Source organism: Sebastes umbrosus, chromosome 13 (assembly GCF_015220745.1).
Source record: "Sebastes umbrosus isolate fSebUmb1 chromosome 13, fSebUmb1.pri, whole genome shotgun sequence".
NCBI classification, from domain to species: Eukaryota; Metazoa; Chordata; class Actinopteri; order Perciformes; family Sebastidae; genus Sebastes; species Sebastes umbrosus.
The window spans coordinates 2,450,831-2,472,249 of record NC_051281.1 but is presented as its reverse complement, the minus strand read 5'-3'; the positions used below and the strand labels follow the sequence as shown (position 1 = coordinate 2,472,249).

The 21,419-nt window shown below is 28.3% G+C and overlaps 1 protein-coding gene and 1 long non-coding RNA gene across 2 annotated transcripts; one reads left to right on the top strand and one right to left on the bottom strand.

Moving 5' to 3' along the window:
• Positions 1-2,476: 2,476 nt before the first annotated feature.
• eef1akmt1 (EEF1A lysine methyltransferase 1) lies at positions 2,477-12,105 on the top strand. Its single transcript, XM_037790682.1, has 5 exons — positions 2,477-2,598; positions 7,450-7,653; positions 8,901-8,983; positions 10,128-10,417; positions 10,571-12,105. Exons 2-5 carry the CDS (start codon positions 7,510-7,512, stop codon positions 10,699-10,701), a joined length of 648 nt encoding a protein of 215 aa, XP_037646610.1. The 5' UTR covers positions 2,477-2,598; positions 7,450-7,509; the 3' UTR covers positions 10,702-12,105.
• Positions 12,106-13,116: 1,011 nt separating this feature from the next.
• Positions 13,117-13,589, bottom strand: LOC119500677. The gene is made up of 2 exons (XR_005209654.1): positions 13,512-13,589; positions 13,117-13,260 (listed from the first exon to the last, which is right to left on the bottom strand). It is a non-coding gene; the product is annotated as an uncharacterized LOC119500677 (long non-coding RNA).
• Between the last annotated feature and the right edge of the window lie 7,830 nt (positions 13,590-21,419).

Below are 21,419 nucleotides of genomic sequence, written 5' to 3'. Positions count from 1 at the left end.
CCACTGGAAACCGACGCCGCCTCGGATTTTATTTTTAATTTTTTGGAGGGAAAAGCAACCAATCAAAAGACCTCTCCTGCTTCGCCCCTATGAACTATGGGTAGAAGAGGCAGCTGGAGGATCCATCTCTCGTCTGAATGTTTTCACCTCCTCGGATTTCTTTTTTTGTTTTTGTTTTAACCCCCGCCCCTCCAGTTCGGCGTGATTGACAGATGATGATAATGATGATGATGATGATGATGATGTGGTGGTAACCATGGAGACTGAACTGCAGAGCAGACGGACTGAGTCGGAGGATCCCTCTGGAGCCATGTTGACTGACATGACGGAGCGCTGACCATCGTGACGACGAGACGAGGCGAAGCTGATGTTGACGGCGTTGTCCTGCATCACTTCCTGTACCTGGAGGCTGCACACACACACACACACACACACACACACGCAGAGTGACAAACAAGTTATTGAAGATTTGAAGGAGACATTTCTTTTTTCCAGTGTGAGGTTTTTTAGTATTAAGTGGGGCCATTTTGTTTCATGGCGACCACACACACACACACATACGCATCATTTTAACAGTAACACACACACATATGGCGCCCCAATCTTTCCCAGAGTGCCTTTGTTTTGTTGATTGTGTGCGGGTTTTTTGTTTTTTTTGTCATGCATCAACTGACAACAAACTGTGCCTGCCATTCGCCAAGAATACAGCGGATGCACACACACACACACACACACACACACACACACACATACGAGATGGGGATGGCGGTGGGGTTGCTGAACCACGCCACACGGGACGACGTTTGTTCGTTGGCGATGACAGAAAACCAAACTCAGATTCACTAAAAGGTGTAAATATATACAGTATATATATATAATGTTTTCAAACCAGAAACCACGAGAAATGTTTGTTCAAAGACAACAAAAAAACACGACTGAAATGTTTTTATAAGCCGGTTAGACGGCAGGAAGAGAGAGTATAAGAGAGAGCGACTCTCGGTTTTCACCTTTTTGCGGTTTGATATTTTTTTCTCTTATTTCGGATCGTAGTGTTAAGTCGCGGCGTCCTCCCCACCGGGGACGCGTGAAGGCTCAATGGATGGATCGGGCCTCTAAAGTTTAGCAGATTTAATTTAGTATTTTTCTACAGCAGCACATCATCCACCGTTCTCACTCTTCAAACACACACACACTGGATGGAGGCAGAGACTGTTTGAGCTGACGGACAGCAATAACAAACCAAATAAAAAGGAGCAGAGCCACTTTGTTGAAGCATTATGTCGGAGAGCTCCTCGTTCAGAGCACTATCCTGGTTATTGTAGAATGGCTGTTTTGTTAATGAAGTGTAAAAGTGTACATAAACTTATTGTATAAAAATGTTTTGGCCTCTGCCGTTTCCTTTAAAACGAGTCTGTTGTCTTTTATCTACTTTAGTAAGAAATAAAGTTATGACTACTCTTTTTTAATCACCTAATATTTCGTCGGCTAGCTAAAATAAATGACTTGATAAATATGAAATGCTTAAATTGAATGCAGCAAGAATAATATGAAAAATAAATGCAGCAATTAATTAATTGATATTTCTGTTTTAATTTGCTTCTTTATTTATATTATTATTAATTCCCTTATTTTTTTACTCTTTAAACATTTTCAAATTTATGTATTTATTTTTATGAATTAATTTATTTTTGCATTTATTTTTTGTTTATTTATTTATTTAATTTTTTTGACAGCCCCCTCATTTTTATAATGAGGCAGAAATGTTTTAAAAAATGTGTAAAGAAAAGAATACAGAAATAAATAAGTTTGAGGAAATTAATAAGGTTTGAAATTTAAGGTGGGAAATTGGGCAGAAATAAATAAATGCATAAATACAAAAATATATACATTTAAAAATAAATATAAAATAAAAAATAAATTCAAATATAAATATAAAAAAAACGAATAAAAATAAATACAAAAACAATAAAAGGGAACATTAAACAAATGTAGATAAATAAGAGACTTAATATAAAGATAAATAAAGAAGCAAATTAAAACAAATATCAATGTCACATTTTATCAATTACTAAATGGCTACATTTGTTTTTAATATTTTTTCTACATTTAATGACATTCATTTATTGAGTCATTTATCATTTATTTATGTTTATTTAAATGTTCATAGATATTGTCACTTTTGCAGGTCTCTCTTTATTTGATTTACTTCAAATATTTGATTTCCTGAAGATTGTAGGCTACTCTACTGTATGTACCTAAAATAAGCCAAACCCCCTACAATATTTATTAAATTTAAGATCAAATTCAGGTTTTCATCTAAATCAACAAACATATCTAAAGAGTTTTTCTTACAGATTAAAAATAAACATCTTATGTGTTTGTCGGCTGGTTGAAATTAAAAATTAACCATAGACAGTGAGGTAGAGAGAGAAAACACCACCTAGGTCTTTGTTATGTAATCAGACAGAGAAGCGCAGCTGAGCATTTTGTCCCTCGTCAGAAGCCGTACTTTGTGGAACTACGTCATCATCCCGCGACAACCCACGTGTTCACACAGTTCACAGCTGATGAGGAGCCTTCGCGGTAGTTTCTGATCAGGTATGTAAGAGGATCTAAAAAGGACTGAGAAATGTGTGTTCATCACTTTCAAAAGTACAATATTTGCCTCTGAATTGGAGTAAAAGTATAAAGCAGCATAACATGGAAATCCTGAGTATAATTTAGAGGTACTTGTGTATTCACTGTTATACTAAAAACTACCAGAGCTGCTGCTCTCTCCTTGTTTAACAGCTCAAGTTACTTATCACAAAGCAGGATAAAGTGTGTACTTTCCAGTTCTTCAAGATACTTTTTGTAGTAGTAGTAGTTATTTGTCTATATTTGCTTTTTCTGTACTTGTGTTTAGTTGTTTAGTTTTGTTTTGTTGTGTGCTCCTAAAATTCTTTTTATTCCTTTTTTTCCAAACATAGCATAACAAACATAACAAAACTTAACACCGGTGCCATAATACAACAAAAAATGTATCTTACATTTAACATTTAATATGTACATACAGACACATGGCTTCCCACTCCCACACATAAACATTAAATACGTTCACTGTGTTGTTGTTTACTGTTAAAGAGGATCTATAAAGGACTGAGACAATGAGTGTTCATCACTTTCAAAAGTAGAATATTACCTCTGAATTGGAGTAGAAGTATAAAGTAGCATGTAATGGAAATACTGAGTATAATTGAGAAGTACTTGTACTGTATATTCATGTTCACTGGTCACCAGGGGGGATTTAAAAACTACTAGGGCTGCTGCTCTCTCCTGGTTTAACCCTCCTGTTGTCTTCCCGTCGCTCATGCAACTTTTGCCTTCCCGGGCATATCCGAAAAAAAGTCTAAAAAAAAGTCTGAAAAAATGACCCAAAAAAAAGTCTGAAAAATAGATCTGAAAAAAGTCTGAAAGAAAAAATATCTGAAAAAAGTCTGAAAAAATGTCCCAAAAAAAAGTCTGAAAGAAATAATTCTGAAAAAAAATATCTGAAAGATGTCTGAAAAAAAATTCTGAAAAAAAATATCTGAAAAATTTCTGAAAATAAAAGTCTGAAAAATAGATCTGAAAAAAGTCTGAAAAAAAAAATATCTGAAAAATGTCTGAAAAAGATGTCCGAAAAAAAATTCTGAAAAATTTCTGAAAATAAAAGTCTGAAAAAAAAGTTTAAAAAAAAAGATCTGAAAAATGTCCGAAAAAAAAGATTCGAAAAATGTCGGACAAAAAAAGATCTAAAAAAAGTCTGAAAAAAAAGATTTGAAAAATTTCGGACAGAAAAAGTCTGAAAAAAAAGTCTGAAAAAAAAGATCTGAAAAAAGTCCGAAAAAAAACTCTGAAAAAATGTCCGAAAAAAAGTCTGAAAAAATGTCCCAAAAAAAAGTCTGAAAAATAGATCTGAAAAGTCTGAAAAAATTTTTTGAAAAAAAATATCTGAAAAATGTCTGAAAAAAAAGATCTGAAAAATTTCTGAAAATAAAAGTCTGAAAAAAAAGATATGAAAAAAAAGTAAAAAAAAAAAATATCTGAAAAATGTCAGAAAAAAAAGTCTAAAAAATAGATCTGAAAAAAGTCTGAAAAAAAAAATTCTGAAAAAAAATATCTGAAAAATGTCTGAAAAAGATGTCCGAAAAAAAATTCTGAAAAAAAAGATCTGAAAAATTTCTGAAAATAAAAGTCTGAAAAAAAGATATGAAAAAAAAGTAAAAAAAAAATAAGATCTGAAAAAAAAGTCTGAAAAATATATCTGAAAAAAGTCTGGAAAAAAAAAATTCTGAAAAAATATATCTGAAAAATGTCTGCAAAAGATGTCCGAAAAAAATTTCTGACAAATTTCTGAAAATAAAAGTCTGAAAAAAAGATCTGTAAAAAGTCTGAAAAAATGTCCCAAAAAAAAGTCTGAAAAATAGATCTGAAAAAAGTCTGAAAAAAGAAATTCTGAAAAAGATGTCCGAAAAAAAATTCTGAAAAAAAGATCTGAAAAATTTCTGAAAATAAAAGTCTGAAAAAAAGATATGAAAAAAAAGTAAAAAAAAAAAAGATATGAAAAAAAAGTCTGAAAAATAGATCTGAAAAAAGTCTGGAAAAGATGTCCGAAAAAAATTTCTGACAAATTTCTGAAAATAAAAGTCTGAAAAAAAGATCTGAAAAAAGTCTGAAAAAATGTCCCAAAAAAAAGTTTGAAAAATAGATCTGAAAAAAGAAATTCTGAAAAAGATGTCCGAAAAAAAATTCTGAAAAAAAGATCTGAAAATAAAAGTCTGAAAAAATGTCCCAAAGAAAAGTCTGAAAAAAAAAATTCTGAAAAAAAATATCTGAAAAATGTCTGAAAAAGATGTCCGAAAAAAAATTCTGAAAAATTTCTGAAAATAAGTCTGAAAAAAAAGTAAAAAAAAAAAAGATCTGAAAAATGTCTAAAAAAAAAATTCTGAAAAGAAATATCTGAAAAATGTCTGAAAAAGATGTCCGAAAAAAAATTCTGAAAAATTTCTGAAAATAAGTCTGCAAAAAAGATCTGAAAAAAGTCTGAAAAAATGTCCGAAAAAAAGTCTGAAAAAATGTCCCAAAAAAAAGTCTGAAAAATAGATCTGAAAAAAGTCTGAAAAAAAAAATTCTGAAAAAGATGTCCGAAAAAAAATTCTGAAAAAAAATATCTGAAAAATGTCTGAAAAAGATGTCCGAAAAAATGTCCCAAAGAAAAGTCTGAAAAATAGATCTGAAAGAAGTCTGAAAAAAGAAATTCTGAAAAAGATGTCCGAAAAAAAATTCTGAAAAAAGATCTGAAAAATTTCTGAAAATAAAAGTCTGAAAAAATGTCCCAAAGAAAAGTCTGAAAAAAAAATTCTGAAAAAAAATATCTGAAAAATGTCTGAAAAAGATGTCCGAAAAAAAATTCTGAAAAATTTCTGAAAATAAAAGTCTGAAAAAAAAGTAAAAAAAAAAAAGATCTGAAAAATGTCTAAAAAAAAAATTCTGAAAAGAAATATCTGAAAAATGTCTGAAAAAGATGTCCAAAAAAAAATTCTGAAAAATTTCTGAAAATAAGTCTGCAAAAAAGATCTGAAAAAAGTCTGAAAAAATGTCCGAAAAAAAGTCTGAAAAAATGTCCCAAAAAAAAGTCTGAAAAATAGATCTGAAAAAAGTCTGAAAAAAAAAATTCTGAAAAAGATGTCCGAAAAAAAATTCTGAAAAAAAATATCTGAAAAATGTCTGAAAAAGATGTCCGAAAAAATGTCCCAAAGAAAAGTCTGAAAAATAGATCTGAAAAAAGTCTGAAAAAAAAAATCTGAAAAATGTCTGAAAAAGATGTCCGAAAAAAAATATCTGAAAAATTTCTGAAAATAAAAGTCTGAAAAAAAAGATCTGAAATAAAAGTCTGAAAAAAAATATCTGAAAAATGTCCGAAAAAAATGATTTGAAAAATTTCGGACAAAAAGTCTAAAAAAAAAAGATCTAAAAAAAGTCTGAAAAAAAAGATTTGAAAAATTTCAGACAGAAAGTCTGAAAAAAAATATCTGAAAAAAAAGTCTGAAAAATGTCCGAAAAAAAAGATTTGAAAAATTTCGGACAAAAAAAGTCTAAAAAAAGTCTGAAAATTTTTTTTTAAAAATTTCGGACAGAAAAAGTCTGAAAAAAAAGATCTAAAAAAAGTCTGAAAAAAAAGATTTGAAAAATTTCAGACAGAAAAAGTCTGAAAAAAAAGTCTGAAAAATGTCCGAAAAAAAAGATTTGAAAATTTCGGACAAAAAAAGTCTAATAAAAAAGATCTAAAAAAAGTCTGAAAAAAAAGATTTGAAAAATTTCGGACAGAAAAAGTCTGAAAAAAAAAGTCTGAAAAAAAAGATCTGAAAAAAGTGATCTGAAAAATTAGTTGAAAGACATCCATATTTATGAAGTTTGAAAACGTGTCAATTTGACCCGAAGACAACAGGAGGGTTAACAGGTTTAACCTGTTACTTATGTCAAAGCAGGATAGATTGTGTACTTCTCCAGTTTTTTAAATAAAAGTATTCTTTATTTGTTTAATGTAACCCTCATTTTCTTGGAAGGCCTTTTTAGATCCTCATTTAGAAGACAAATGGTAAAAAAAAATGTTTCAAAAAGCTTAAACAACACAAACCAAATTCAAGAATAAACAACAGAGAAGAAATCAATATATATATATATATATTTATACAATCATGTGTGTGAGGCGCTGTGTTTTGCTCGGTTATTATTATTATTATTATTATTATTATTATTATTTCTTCAGATATACTCAGGTCTCTCATGCAAAAGTTATTTTGATCTTATTGAGATTACCTGATTAAATAAAGGTTATAATGATCATAAGAAGCTCAGTCAAACTGTAGTGAAGGATAAAAGATGTGGGACCAGTTTTAAAACGTTTGTCTCACACAGAAGATTCTCTTATTCATCATCAGAATTATTGGAAATATAGTTACATAAAATAATCTGCACAATAACTTTAATTAAATTTTTAAAAAATCACTGCTAGTTCAGTGTGATACTACGCTGCAGAATCAATACAAACTTGGTGTTTTTTGTTGAACAAATTATATCAAAATAACTGAAATCAATATCACAATATTAAAATTCTTATTGATTTTGATTTATTTTTATGTAGGTAATATTTGCAAAATCACATATTCAATGCTGTGAACTGTGAAGAAAAATAAATCTTTAAATGTATAAAACTAAATTTTAAATATTTTATCTTATTAATATTTACTTGCTAACAAGTTTTTGTTTGTAAAGCTATAATACAGTATCAATATCATGTTGAGTCAATAAATAACAATTTTGAGTTAATATCTCTTTATTTATTTGTCATGTATCAAGTCATCCACTGTCCTTAAATGAACCAGTTAAAAATGTAAATCAATAACAATATTTTTCTTTTCGTTTCAGGTTTTCCACTCCGTCTCTCCATCTTCATCCTTCATCCCTCCTCGTCTTCCTCCATCAGCCATGAGCGACAGCAGCGACGACGATGGCTTCCACACGCTGTCGGCTCAAACTCTGGCCGCCCTGCAGGAGTTTTACGACGAGACCAGCAGCGCCGCCACGGAACCAGCAGACCCGCTCGCTGTGGGAGCGATGGAGGAGGACTGGGTGAGTTTACTGTTTTTTGAGTGACTCTGTTCTGTGTTTTATATTCAGTGATGCAGTAAAAAGACACAAGGTGTTTTCTGACTGATTTTATTGGCAGATATACACAGATTTATGTATTCATGTATCTATCAATCAATATACAGATTAACTGTAATAATTTATGTATTTAATCCTTTATTATACCCCCACGACAACGCAGCATTTTGGGGGTTAGAAGTCCAGGGGTGTCCTGAAATATTTATTATTATTATTATCTTTTAGTAAAAGTAGTAATACTACAGTGTAGAAATACTCTGTTACAAGTAAAGTCCTGCATTCAGTATGTAAGTATTAAATAAGTTAGTAAGTATTGGCATCAAAATATACTTAAAGTACCAAAAGTAAAAGTATTCATTGTGCAGAATGATCCTTTTCAGAATAATATATATTATAATATTGGATTATAAATATTGATGCAGTAATGTGTTCATCATTTTAATGTTGCAGCTGGTAAAGGTGGAGATAATTTTAATTATTAATATACTGTAGGGTAACTTAATACAAAATATAAAAAGTACAATATTTGCCTCTTAATAATTAGTACCAGCAGCATTTTTATTATATAATATTTAAAAATATAAATAAATAAATACATTTAAATATAAATAAATAAAAATAATACCAAATATAAACATTTATTAAAAAAACTAATACAGATAAATGAATTAAAGGCTAAAAACATTAAATAAAAAAAAATTAATAAAAACTGTAAAAGCTACATAAAAGTTAAAAAAATTTAAATACACCAAAAAAAACATTATAATGATATATATCATCATTATACACATACACATCCTATAAACATATGTATTTATATATATATATATTTGTATTACATATTTATATAATATATTTACATATATATATTATGTATAATATATATTGGACTCTTTTGATTAGAATCTTTCACAATTTTCTGACATTTTATTGACAGATTAATTGAAAAATTGATCAACAGATTAACTCATAATGAATGTAATCGTACGATAAACTTGTTTTCAACTTTAAAATGTCAGTATTGGCATCAGATCAATAATCTATCATCAGTCAGATTTAGGTATAAATGTTTATTTCAGCTTAACGTCGGTAAACAAAACGAGTGTGGAAGATGAAACATGCAGCACTGCAACCAGATTAAAAGCTTTAATGTTGTTATAAAAGTACTAACAGTTGACCTTGTGACTGATGCTTTTGTTTGTTTCCTGCAGCGGTTGAGTCAGTTCTGGTACAGCGACGAGACGGCGACTCGGTTAGCGGAGGAGGCCGTACGTGAAGCCGGAGAAGGAGGAAGGTAATACGACACACACTCTTTATTTTTAGAGCAGCGGTTGTTGACCCAGCGGTCACAAGATAAAACAATTAACAAGTCTGAAAATCAGAAACAAACACTTCTGTTCTTCTAAACGTTGTTTATTTTAACACAATATTTTATTGAATTTTCAAGAACAGAGTGTAATACTCTACTAAATGTAATACAAAACACACAACAGCAAGAATAGATACAAACAGATCACACAAACCCTAGACCGTATGGAGGACGGAACCGGCCAAAATCATTAAATGCAACAAAAATAATATTAAAAATAAATATAGCCATTAATTGATAAAATGTGACATAAATTTATATTTCTGTTTTAATTTGCTTCTTTATTTATCTTTGTATTAATCCCCTTATTTATTCCTTCTGTTTAATTTTCCATTTTATTTATTTATTCATTTATAATTTTTTTAATTAATTAATTGACCGTTTATTTATTTATTGTATTTTATTGACAGCCCCCTCATTTGCATAATGAGTCACAAATGCATACATTTTTAAAGAAAGGAATACAGAAATAAATAAGGGGTGAAATGCAAAGAGAAAATCATGCATAAATACATGCATTTAAAAATAAATATAAAATAAAGAATAAATTCAAAATGAGTAAAATATTTAAATAAATACATAAATAAAAGGTTAAATTAAACAGAAATTGATAAATGAATAAAGAAGCAAATTAAAACAAATATCAATTAATTAGTGACTACATTTATTTTTAATATTATTTTTTTATTTTTGCTACATTTAATGACTTATTCATTATTTTATTTAAATTTTTTTGACAGGTTCCCTCCTCCAGGCTGAATAAAACTCTGAATAAAAATGTCCGGCATTTGGGAACAGCTTTTTTCACTTGCAACCATAAATAATCGTCAGCAGGTAGAAACTTTCACATAAACATTCAAGAATAACTCCAAGATACAAAGAGAGAAATTAAACACCAATACTAGTCCAGTATCTTTGATATTAAATATCCTACTTTCTCCCAAAAGGGCTGAATATGTGGATAATACCAAAATATGAGGGAATGGTCCAATTATACTGATCTACCTCCAGTTAATGTGAATCTCTGCTTCATCTCTAACATGTTCTTAATGTTGTCTTTGACCTGCAGGATAGCGTGTGTGAGCGCGCCCAGCGTGTACCAGAAGTTGAAGCAGGGTGTGGTGGACGGCTCCGATCGGGTGTCTGTTGCCGTGTTGGAGTTCGACCGCCGCTTCGCCGCCTACGGCGAGGACTTCATCTTCTACGACTACAACGAGCCGCTGTCTGTCGAGGCCAGCGTCGCGGCTCAGAGCTTCGACATTGTCATCGCAGACCCGCCGTACCTGTCCGAGGAATGTCTGAGCGAAGTGGCCAAAACCGTGAAGTACCTGAGCAAAGGCAAAGTGCTGCTGTGTACAGGTGAGAGGAAATATTATTATTGAACCATGTTCAGTGGTGGACGAAGTACTCAGTTCTTTTACTTTTAAGTAAAAATAGCGATACTAGAGTGTAAAAATACTCTGTTACAAGTAGAAGTCCTGATCTGATTATTGTGTCCCGTTTGTTCTGCAGGACTCACCATGGCGGAACTCGCTAAAGACCTTCTGGATGTAAAGATGTGCAGCTTCAGGCCAACACACAACAGAAACTTGTCCAACGAGTTTCGCTGTTACGTCAACTATCCGTCTCGCCTGCTGTCCTGAACCTCCGTCTGATCAACTCTTTGACTGCTGAGAGCAACTTAAACTGCACTTGGACTTGTGACTAAAAAGTCTCATGACTCAAAGTCAGAACAAATATCTTGGTAACCAGAGGCCTGTACTACGAAGCCAGTTCAACATACCCAGGGTCTCTTCTCGTTATCTGGTTTAACTAACCCTAACAACCGAGATCTCGCTAAGCGGTCCTTCGGCGGTGGTTAAATCAACCCGGGGTTTCTCTATCTGGCTGTGAGCGCGTTCACGTAAAAGGGGCGGGGTTTGCAGCGTACGACCAATCGCAAACATGGACGAGTCTACTGTCAGCGGAGCCAAGAGCAAACTCTAATATTAGATCATTATTTTATATGTAAGGCAACATCATGCTTAACTTAAACATCACTTTCCTAACTTTCTAAATTAAATGCATAGATATAAATTTAGCTAATTGTCATTTATTATTAAAATAATAAATCGTACGTCAGCAACTTGCAGCAACATATTGGTCAAAACAGGAATTAAACTGAATAGATTCGGCCCCATGATACCCGATCCAGCTATTTGAGTCAGTATTGGCCTGATATCCGATCTGGTATCGGTATCGGTGCATCCCTAATAAGTTACCATGGTGATCTACGTCGTAGGTCTGAAACCCTTGAAGGGTTAAACCTGAATTTACTTAGCTAACCCCAAATCCTGCTTCGTAGTACAGACCTCTGCTGTCTTTCTACAAAAACAATTATGCTATTAATATAGCAGCAAACAACTATTGTCTATGTAAAGATATAGAGGAGTAAGGTCTACCTGAGCAGAGAATGAAGTCCCTCTGTGTGTGTTGTAATCTGAGCTTCTCTGTGCTTTGTTGACATGAGGGGCAGGCCGGCCGTGCATGCTTTTAGTGCATGTGAGCGTGCTCCACTGACTAGCGCACTGCTGTCATACGGCGATTACAGCTGATAGCGCCGTCGTCGCGGAAGCGTAGCACCCTCCCCAGGTACACACCGTTGTGTCGCTGTTTGCATCGTTAGCTGCGAGCCGTCGCCATGTTGAGAGCCGCGTGGAGGCAATCCCTCAGCTTCTCCAATGTGTATTGTTTTTTAAATGATATATTTTTGGGTTCTAGGAAATTTTTCTGACATTTTATACACTGGTAACAAGGGTCTAAATTAAGTATTTCTTTTGGTCTGCCACTCAGAAATTAATTTTTTTATTAAAATTGGTTGGGACTGTTGAGATGGGAAATTAAGTTAATATAAAAGAAGAAAAAGGGAAACTTAAGGTATACTTTTCTAACTGTTTGAATGCAAACCTTATTTTATTTGAAATGAGAAAGGAACATTTATTAGGCTACTTATTGATAGTCCCTCCAGTTCAATGTGAAAACTGACAATAAATATTGTTGAAATATTATTGAATTGTACTTTATTTGTTAGTTGTTGACAACATACAGACGTTTACAAAATTACATACTTTGGCCTTTTTTTCTGAATTTTTGGGGGGAAAAAGTATTTTATATTTATTGCATACTATACTGCTCTTTAACATACTGTACTGAGTTTTTTCTGAATGTTTTTTATGACAAACTGGGACTTTTCTGAAAGTTTTCATTACGTACTGTACTATAACTTTTTTCCCATTTTTTTTTTATAAAACACTATACTAAGACTTATTTCCTTAATTTTTATAGCATACTATACCATGACTTTTTTTTAATTGAATTTTCTCATGATTTTCTTAATTTATTCATTACATTCTACATTATGACTATCTTATTTTTTTATACTGGACTTTGTTTTCCTGATTTTTTATGACATACAATACTAATTTTATGAAATACTATACTATGACTTAATGATTTTTTTCAGATTTGTTAATTACTTACTTTACAAGAACTTTTTTTGCGACTTATATTATGAATTTTTTAAACTTTTTTTCGACATGCTATACTATGACTTTTTCTGACTTTTTTCAACATACCATACTATGACTTTTTTTCATGGAATATTTCGACAAACTATACAATTAATTTTTTTCATGACTTTTTTCGAAATACTATACTATGACTTTTTTCATGATTTTTTTCGAAATACTATACTATGACTTTTTTCATGAAATTTTTCGAAATACTATACTATGACTTTTTTTCATGAAATTTTTAGACATACTATACTATGACTTTTTCATGAAATTTTTCGACATACTATATTATGACGTTTTCTCCATGAAATTTTCCGACATACTATACTATGACTTTTTTCATGATTTTTTTCGAAATACTATACTATGACTTTTTTCATGAAATTTTTTCGAAATACTATACTGACTTTTTTTCCATGAAATTTTCCGACATACTATACTATGACTTTTTTCATGATTTTGTTCGACATACTATATGAGTTTTTTTCATGACATTTTTCGACATACTATTCTGTCCCTGATGCGTGTTGCACTTACGCAAAAACTGACAGATAGCTAACAATAAGGATTCAGAGAAGTCGAAGACAGGAGTAAAGTTCAAGTGTTTTACTGAGTCCTCTTTTCTCTTCTTCTTTCTTTTTTGTAAAACTGAAACAATACAAATATACAATGCTTTGTTACAAACTGTTCTCAAAATACAGCACAAATGAATTCACATTGCTTATAAATAGCCTCCATGCACACACTATGACGAGAAGCTACATTTTGGCTTAGCTTAGCATTTTTAACCTTAGCAAATGAAATTATCACAAATTACTTTGTTTTTAATCCAAACATATGAAGTCCAAATTATTTATATGCACATTAACATAAAACACAGAAAAAGTAGCAACACTTACAAGCAAAGGCTCTCCAAGGCACAAACGTAAGGGAAAAAGGGAAAGAAGCCTTCGGTCTGACCGCATGGAGAAATTCTTACACTACAGCATTTCCTGGTTGACCTTTAACCTTTGATCACATGATCTGAACTGACCACTGAGAAAACACTTTACAGTTACAACAAACTGCCACAAGTTGGTGCAACATAAAATGAATGTAAAGGCTACAGAATGTGTGCCATGACACATACTATGTTATGAGGTTTTTCATGAAATTTTTCGAAATACTATACTATGACTTTTTTCATGAAATTTTTCGAAATACTATACTATGACTTTTTTCATGAAATTTTTCGAAATACTATACTATGACTTTTTTTCATGAAATTTTTCGAAATACTATACTATGACTTTTTTTCATGAAATTTTTCGAAATACTATAATATGACTTTTTTCATGAAATTTTTCGAAATACTATACTATGACTTTTTTTCATGAAATTTTTCGAAATACTATAATATGACTTTTTTCATGAAATTTTTCGAAATACTATACTATGACTTTTTTTCATGAAATTTTTCGAAATACTATACTATGACTTTTTTCATAAAATTTTTCGAAATACTATACTATGACTTTTTTCATGAAATTTTTCGAAATACTATACTATGACTTTTTTCATGAAATTTTTCGAAATACTATACTATGACTTTTTTCATGAAATTTTTCGAAATACTATACTGACTTTTTTTCATGATTTTTTTCAAAATACTATACTATGACTTTTTTCATGAAATTTTTCAAAATACTATACTATGACTTTTTTTCATGAAATTTTTCGAAATACTATACTACGACTTTTTTCATGAAATTTTTCGAAATACTATACTATGACTTTTTTTCATGAAATTTTTCGAAATACTATACTATGACTTTTTTTCATGAAATTTTTCGAAATACTATACTACGACTTTTTTCATGAAATTTTTCGAAATACTATACTACGACTTTTTTCATGAAATTTTTCGAAATACTATACTATGACTTTTTTTCATGAAATTTTTCGAAATACTATACTGACTTTTTTTCATGATTTTTTTCAAAATACTATACTATGACTTTTTTCATGAAATTTTTCAAAATACTATACTATGACTTTTTTTCATGAAATTTTTCGAAATACTATACTACGACTTTTTTCATGAAATTTTTCGAAATACTATACTATGACTTTTTTCATGAAATTTTTCGAAATACTATACTATGACTTTTTTTCATGAAATTTTTCGAAATATTATACTATGACTTTTTTTCATGAAATTTTTCGACATACTATACTATGACTTTTTTTCATGAAATTTTTCGACATACTATACTATGACTTTTTTCATGAAATTTTTCGAAATACTATACTATGACTTTTTTCATGAAATTTTTCGACATACTATACTATGACTTTTTTCATGAAATTTTTCGAAATACTATACTATGACTTTTTTTCATGAAATTTTTCGAAATATTATACTATGACTTTTTTTCATGAAATTTTTCGAAATATTATACTATGACTTTTTTCATGAAATTTTTCGAAATACTATACTATGACTTTTTTTCATGAAATTTTTCGAAATATTATACTATGACTTTTTTTCATGAAATTTTTCGAAATATTATACTATGACTTTTTTCATGAAATTTTTCGAAATACTATACTATGACTTTTTTTCATGAAATTTTTCGAAATACTATACTATGACTTTTTTTCATGAAATTTTTCGAAATATTATACTATGACTTTTTTTCATGAAATTTTTCGAAATACTATACTATGACTTTTTTTCATGAAATTTTTCGAAATACTATACTATGACTTTTTTCATGAAATTTTTCGAAATACTATACTATGACTTTTTTTCATGAAATTTTTCGAAATATTATACTATGACTTTTTTTCATGAAATTTTTCGAAATATTATACTATGACTTTTTTCATGAAATTTTTCGAAATACTATACTATGACTTTTTTTCATGAAATTTTTCGAAATACTATACTATGACTTTTTTCATGAAATTTTTCGAAATACTATACTATGACTTTTTTTCATGAAATTTTTCGAAATATTATACTATGACTTTTTTTCATGAAATTTTTCGAAATACTATACTATGACTTTTTTCATGAAATTTTTCGACATACTATACTATGACTTTTTTCATGAAATTTTTCGAAATACTATGACTTTTTTTCATGAAATTTTTCGAAATATTATACTATGACTTTTTTTCATGAAATTTTTCGAAATATTATACTATGACTTTTTTCATGAAATTTTTCGAAATACTATACTATGACTTTTTTTCATGAAATTTTTCGAAATACTATACTATGACTTTTTTCATGAAATTTTTCGAAATATTATACTATGACTTTTTTTCATGAAATTTTTCGACATACTATACTATGACTTTTTTCATGAAATTTTTCGAAATACTATACTATGACTTTTTTCATGAAATTTTTCGACATACTATACTATGACTTTTTTCATGAAATTTTTCGAAATACTATACTATGACTTTTTTTCATGAAATTTTTCGAAATACTATACTATGACTTTTTTCATGAAATTTTTCGAAATACTATACTATGACTTTTTTTCATGAAATTTTTCGAAATATTATACTATGACTTTTTTTCATGAAATTTTTCGAAATACTATACTATGACTTTTTTCATGAAATTTTTCGACATACTATACTATGACTTTTTTCATGAAATTTTTCGAAATACTATGACTTTTTTTCATGAAATTTTTCGAAATATTATACTATGACTTTTTTTCATGAAATTTTTCGAAATATTATACTATGACTTTTTTCATGAAATTTTTCGAAATACTATACTATTACTTTTTTTCATGAAATTTTTCGAAATACTATACTATGACTTTTTTCATGAAATTTTTCGAAATACTATACTATGACTTTTTTTCATGAAATTTTTCGAAATATTATACTATGACTTTTTTTCATGAAATTTTTCGACATACTATACTATGACTTTTTTCATGAAATTTTTCGAAATACTATACTATGACTTTTTTTCATGAAATTTTTCGAAATACTATACTATGACTTTTTTTCATGAAATTTTTCGAAATATTATACTATGACTTTTTTTCATGAAATTTTTCGAAATACTATACTATGACTTTTTTTCATGAAATTTTTCGAAATACTATACTATGACTTTTTTTCATGAAATTTTTCGAAATATTATACTATGACTTTTTTTCATGAAATTTTTCGAAATACTATACTATGACTTTTTTCATGAAATTTTTCGACATACTATGACTTTTTTCATGAAATTTTTTGACATACTATACTGATTTTTTTTCATGAATTTTTTCAACATACTATGAGGTTTTTTCATGAAATTTTTCGACATACTATACTATGACTTTTTTCATGAAATTTTTTGACATACTATTCTATGACTTTTTTCATGAAATTTTTTGACATACTATTCTATGACTTTTTTCATGATTTTTTTTCATGAATTTTTTCGAAATACTATACTATGACGACATACTATACTGATTTTTTTTCATGACATTTTTCGACATACTATACTGTGATTTTTTTTATGAAATTTTTCGACATATTGTACTGACTTTTTTCATGAAATTTTCCGACATACTATACTATGACTTTTTTTCATGAAATTTTTAGACATACTATACTATGACTTTTTCATGAAATTTTTCGACATACTGTACTATGACTTTTTTTCCATGAAATTTTCCGACATACTATATTATGACGTTTTCTCCATGAAATTTTCCGACATACTATACTATGACTTTTTTCATAAAATTTTTCGAAATACTATACTATGACTTTTTTCATGATTTTTTTCGAAATACTATACTATGACTTTTTTCATGAAATTTTTTCGAAATACTATACTGACTTTTTTTCCATGAAATTTTCCGACATACTATACTATGACTTTTTTCATGATTTTGTTCGACATACTATATGAGTTTTTTTCATGACATTTTTCGACATACTATTCTGTCCCTGATGCGTGTTGCACTTACGCAAAAACTGACAGATAGCTAACAATAAGGATTCAGAGAAGTCGAAGACAGGAGTAAAGTTCAAGTGTTTTACTGAGTCCTCTTTTCTCTTCTTCTTTCTTTTTTGTAAAACTGAAACAATACAAATATACAATGCTTTGTTACAAACTGTTCTCAAAATACAGCACAAATGAATTCACATTGCTTATAAATAGCCTCCATGCACACACTATGACGAGAAGCTACATTTTGGCTTAGCTTAGCATTTTTAACCTTAGCAAATGAAATTATCACAAATTACTTTGTTTTTAATCCAAACATATGAAGTCCAAATTATTTATATGCACATTAACATAAAACACAGAAAAAGTAGCAACACTTACAAGCAAAGGCTCTCCAAGGCACAAACGTGAGGGAAGAAGGGAAAGAAGCCTTCGGTCTGACCGCATGGAGAAATTCTTACACTACAGCATTTCCTGGTTGACCTTTAACCTTTGATCACATGATCTGAACTGACCACTGAGAAAACACTTTACAGTTACAACAAACTGCCACAAGTTGGTGCAACATAAAATGAATGTAAAGGCTACAGAATGTGTGCCATGACACATACTATGTTATGAGGTTTTTCATGAAATTTTTCGAAATACTATACTATGACTTTTTTCATGAAATTTTTCGAAATACTATACTATGACTTTTTTTCATGAAATTTTTCGAAATACTATACTATGACTTTTTTTCATGAAATTTTTCGAAATACTATAATATGACTTTTTTCATAAAATTTTTCGAAATACTATACTATGACTTTTTTCATGAAATTTTTCGAAATACTATACTATGACTTTTTTTCATGAAATTTTTCGAAATACTATACTGACTTTTTTTCATGATTTTTTTCAAAATACTATACTATGACTTTTTTTCATGAAATTTTTCGAAATACTATACTATGACTTTTTTCATGAAATTTTTCGAAATACTATACTATGACTTTTTTTCATGAAATTTTTCGACATACTATACCTCGACTTTTTTCAAGAAATTTTTCGAAATACTATACTATGACTTTTTTTCATGAAATTTTTCGAAATACTATACTACGACTTTTTTCATGAAATTTTTCGAAATACTATACTATGACTTTTTTTCATGAAATTTTTCGAAATATTATACTATGACTTTTTTCATGAAATTTTTCGAAATACTATACTATGACTTTTTTTCATGAAATTTTTCGAAATACTATACTATGACTTTTTTCATGAAATTTTTCGAAATACTATACTATGACTTTTTTTCATGAAATTTTTCGAAATATTATACTATGACTTTTTTTCATGAAATTTTTCGAAATACTATACTATGACTTTTTTCATGAAATTTTTCGACATACTATACTATGACTTTTTTCATGAAATTTTTCGAAATACTATGACTTTTTTTCATGAAATTTTTCGAAATATTATACTATGACTTTTTTTCATGAAATTTTTCGAAATATTATACTATGACTTTTTTCATGAAATTTTTCGAAATACTATACTATGACTTTTTTTCATGAAATTTTTCGAAATACTATACTATGACTTTTTTCATGAAATTTTTCGAAATACTATACTATGACTTTTTTTCATGAAATTTTTCGAAATATTATACTATGACTTTTTTTCATGAAATTTTTCGACATACTATACTATGACTTTTTTCATGAAATTTTTCGAAATACTATACTATGACTTTTTTTCATGAAATTTTTCGAAATACTATACTATGACTTTTTTTCATGAAATTTTTCGAAATACTATAATATGACTTTTTTCATAAAATTTTTCGAAATACTATACTATGACTTTTTTCATGAAATTTTTCGAAATACTATACTATGACTTTTTTTCATGAAATTTTTCGAAATACTATACTGACTTTTTTTCATGATTTTTTTCAAAATACTATACTATGACTTTTTTTCATGAAATTTTTCGAAATACTATACTATGACTTTTTTCATGAAATTTTTCGAAATACTATACTATGACTTTTTTTCATGAAATTTTTCGACATACTATACCTCGACTTTTTTCAAGAAATTTTTCGAAATACTATACTATGACTTTTTTTCATGAAATTTTTCGAAATACTATACTACGACTTTTTTCATGAAATTTTTCGAAATACTATACTATGACTTTTTTTCATGAAATTTTTCGAAATATTATACTATGACTTTTTTCATGAAATTTTTCGAAATACTATACTATGACTTTTTTTCATGAAATTTTTCGAAATACTATACTATGACTTTTTTCATGAAATTTTTCGAAATACTATACTATGACTTTTTTTCATGAAATTTTTCGAAATATTATACTATGACTTTTTTTCATGAAATTTTTCGAAATACTATACTATGACTTTTTTCATGAAATTTTTCGACATACTATACTATGACTTTTTTCATGAAATTTTTCGAAATACTATGACTTTTTTTCATGAAATTTTTCGAAATATTATACTATGACTTTTTTTCATGAAATTTTTCGAAATATTATACTATGACTTTTTTCATGAAATTTTTCGAAATACTATACTATGACTTTTTTTCATGAAATTTTTCGAAATACTATACTATGACTTTTTTCATGAAATTTTTCGAAATACTATACTATGACTTTTTTTCATGAAATTTTTCGAAATATTATACTATGACTTTTTTTCATGAAATTTTTCGACATACTATACTATGACTTTTTTCATGAAATTTTTCGAAATACTATACTATGACTTTTTTTCATGAAATTTTTCGAAATACTATACTATGACTTTTTTTCATGAAATTTTTCGAAATATTATACTATGACTTTTTTTCATGAAATTTTTCGAAATACTATACTATGACTTTTTTCATGAAATTTTTCGAAATACTATACTATGACTTTTTTTCATGAAATTTTTCGAAATACTATACTATGACTTTTTTTCATGAAATTTTTCGAAATACTATACTATGACTTTTTTCATGAAATTTTTCGAAATACTATACTATGACTTTTTTTCATGAAATTTTTCGACATACTATACTATGACTTTTTTCATGAAATTTTTCGAAATACTATACTATGACTTTTTTCATGAAATTTTTCGAAATACTATACTATGACTTTTTTTCATGAAATTTTTCGAAATACTATACTATGACTTTTTTCATGAAATTTTTAGAAATACTATACTATGACTTTTTTCATGAAATTTTTCGAAATACTATACTATGACTTTTTTTCATGAAATTTTTCGAAATACTATACTATGACTTTTTTCATAAAATTTTTCGAAATACTATACTATGACTTTTTTCATGAAATTTTTCGAAATACTATACTATGACTTTTTTTCATGAAATTTTTCGAAATACTATACTATGACTTTTTTCATGAAATTTTTCGAAATACTATACTATGACTTTTTTTCATGAAATTTTTCGAAATACTATACTATGACTTTTTTCATGAAATTTTTCGACATACTATACTATGACTTTTTTCATGAAATTTTTCGACATACTATACTATGACTTTTTTCATGAAATTTTTCGAAATACTATACTATGACTTTTTTTCATGAAATTTTTCGACATACTGTACTATGACTTTTTTTTATTTTTTTTTTTTTTACTTTTTGTGACATACTATACAATGACATAACTTTTACATACATATAAAAGACGATAACATAAATAATCAATATATATAGCCTAATAACAAAGGGTTTCTCTTCTCTTGTGCTTTCTTCCCACCCTGTCTATGTGAATTATGTTGCAGGGACTTATTGCAAACTAAGACT

Coding starts and splice junctions, on each gene's coding strand:
- eef1akmt1 (XM_037790682.1), top strand. CDS start 7,510: ATGAGCGACAGCAGCGACGACGATGGCTTCCACACGCTGTCGGCTCAA. Junction 7,654..8,900: donor GAGCGATGGAGGAGGACTGG/GTGAGTTTACTG, acceptor TGTTTCCTGCAG/CGGTTGAGTCAGTTCTGGTA. Junction 8,984..10,127: donor GAAGCCGGAGAAGGAGGAAG/GTAATACGACAC, acceptor TTTGACCTGCAG/GATAGCGTGTGTGAGCGCGC.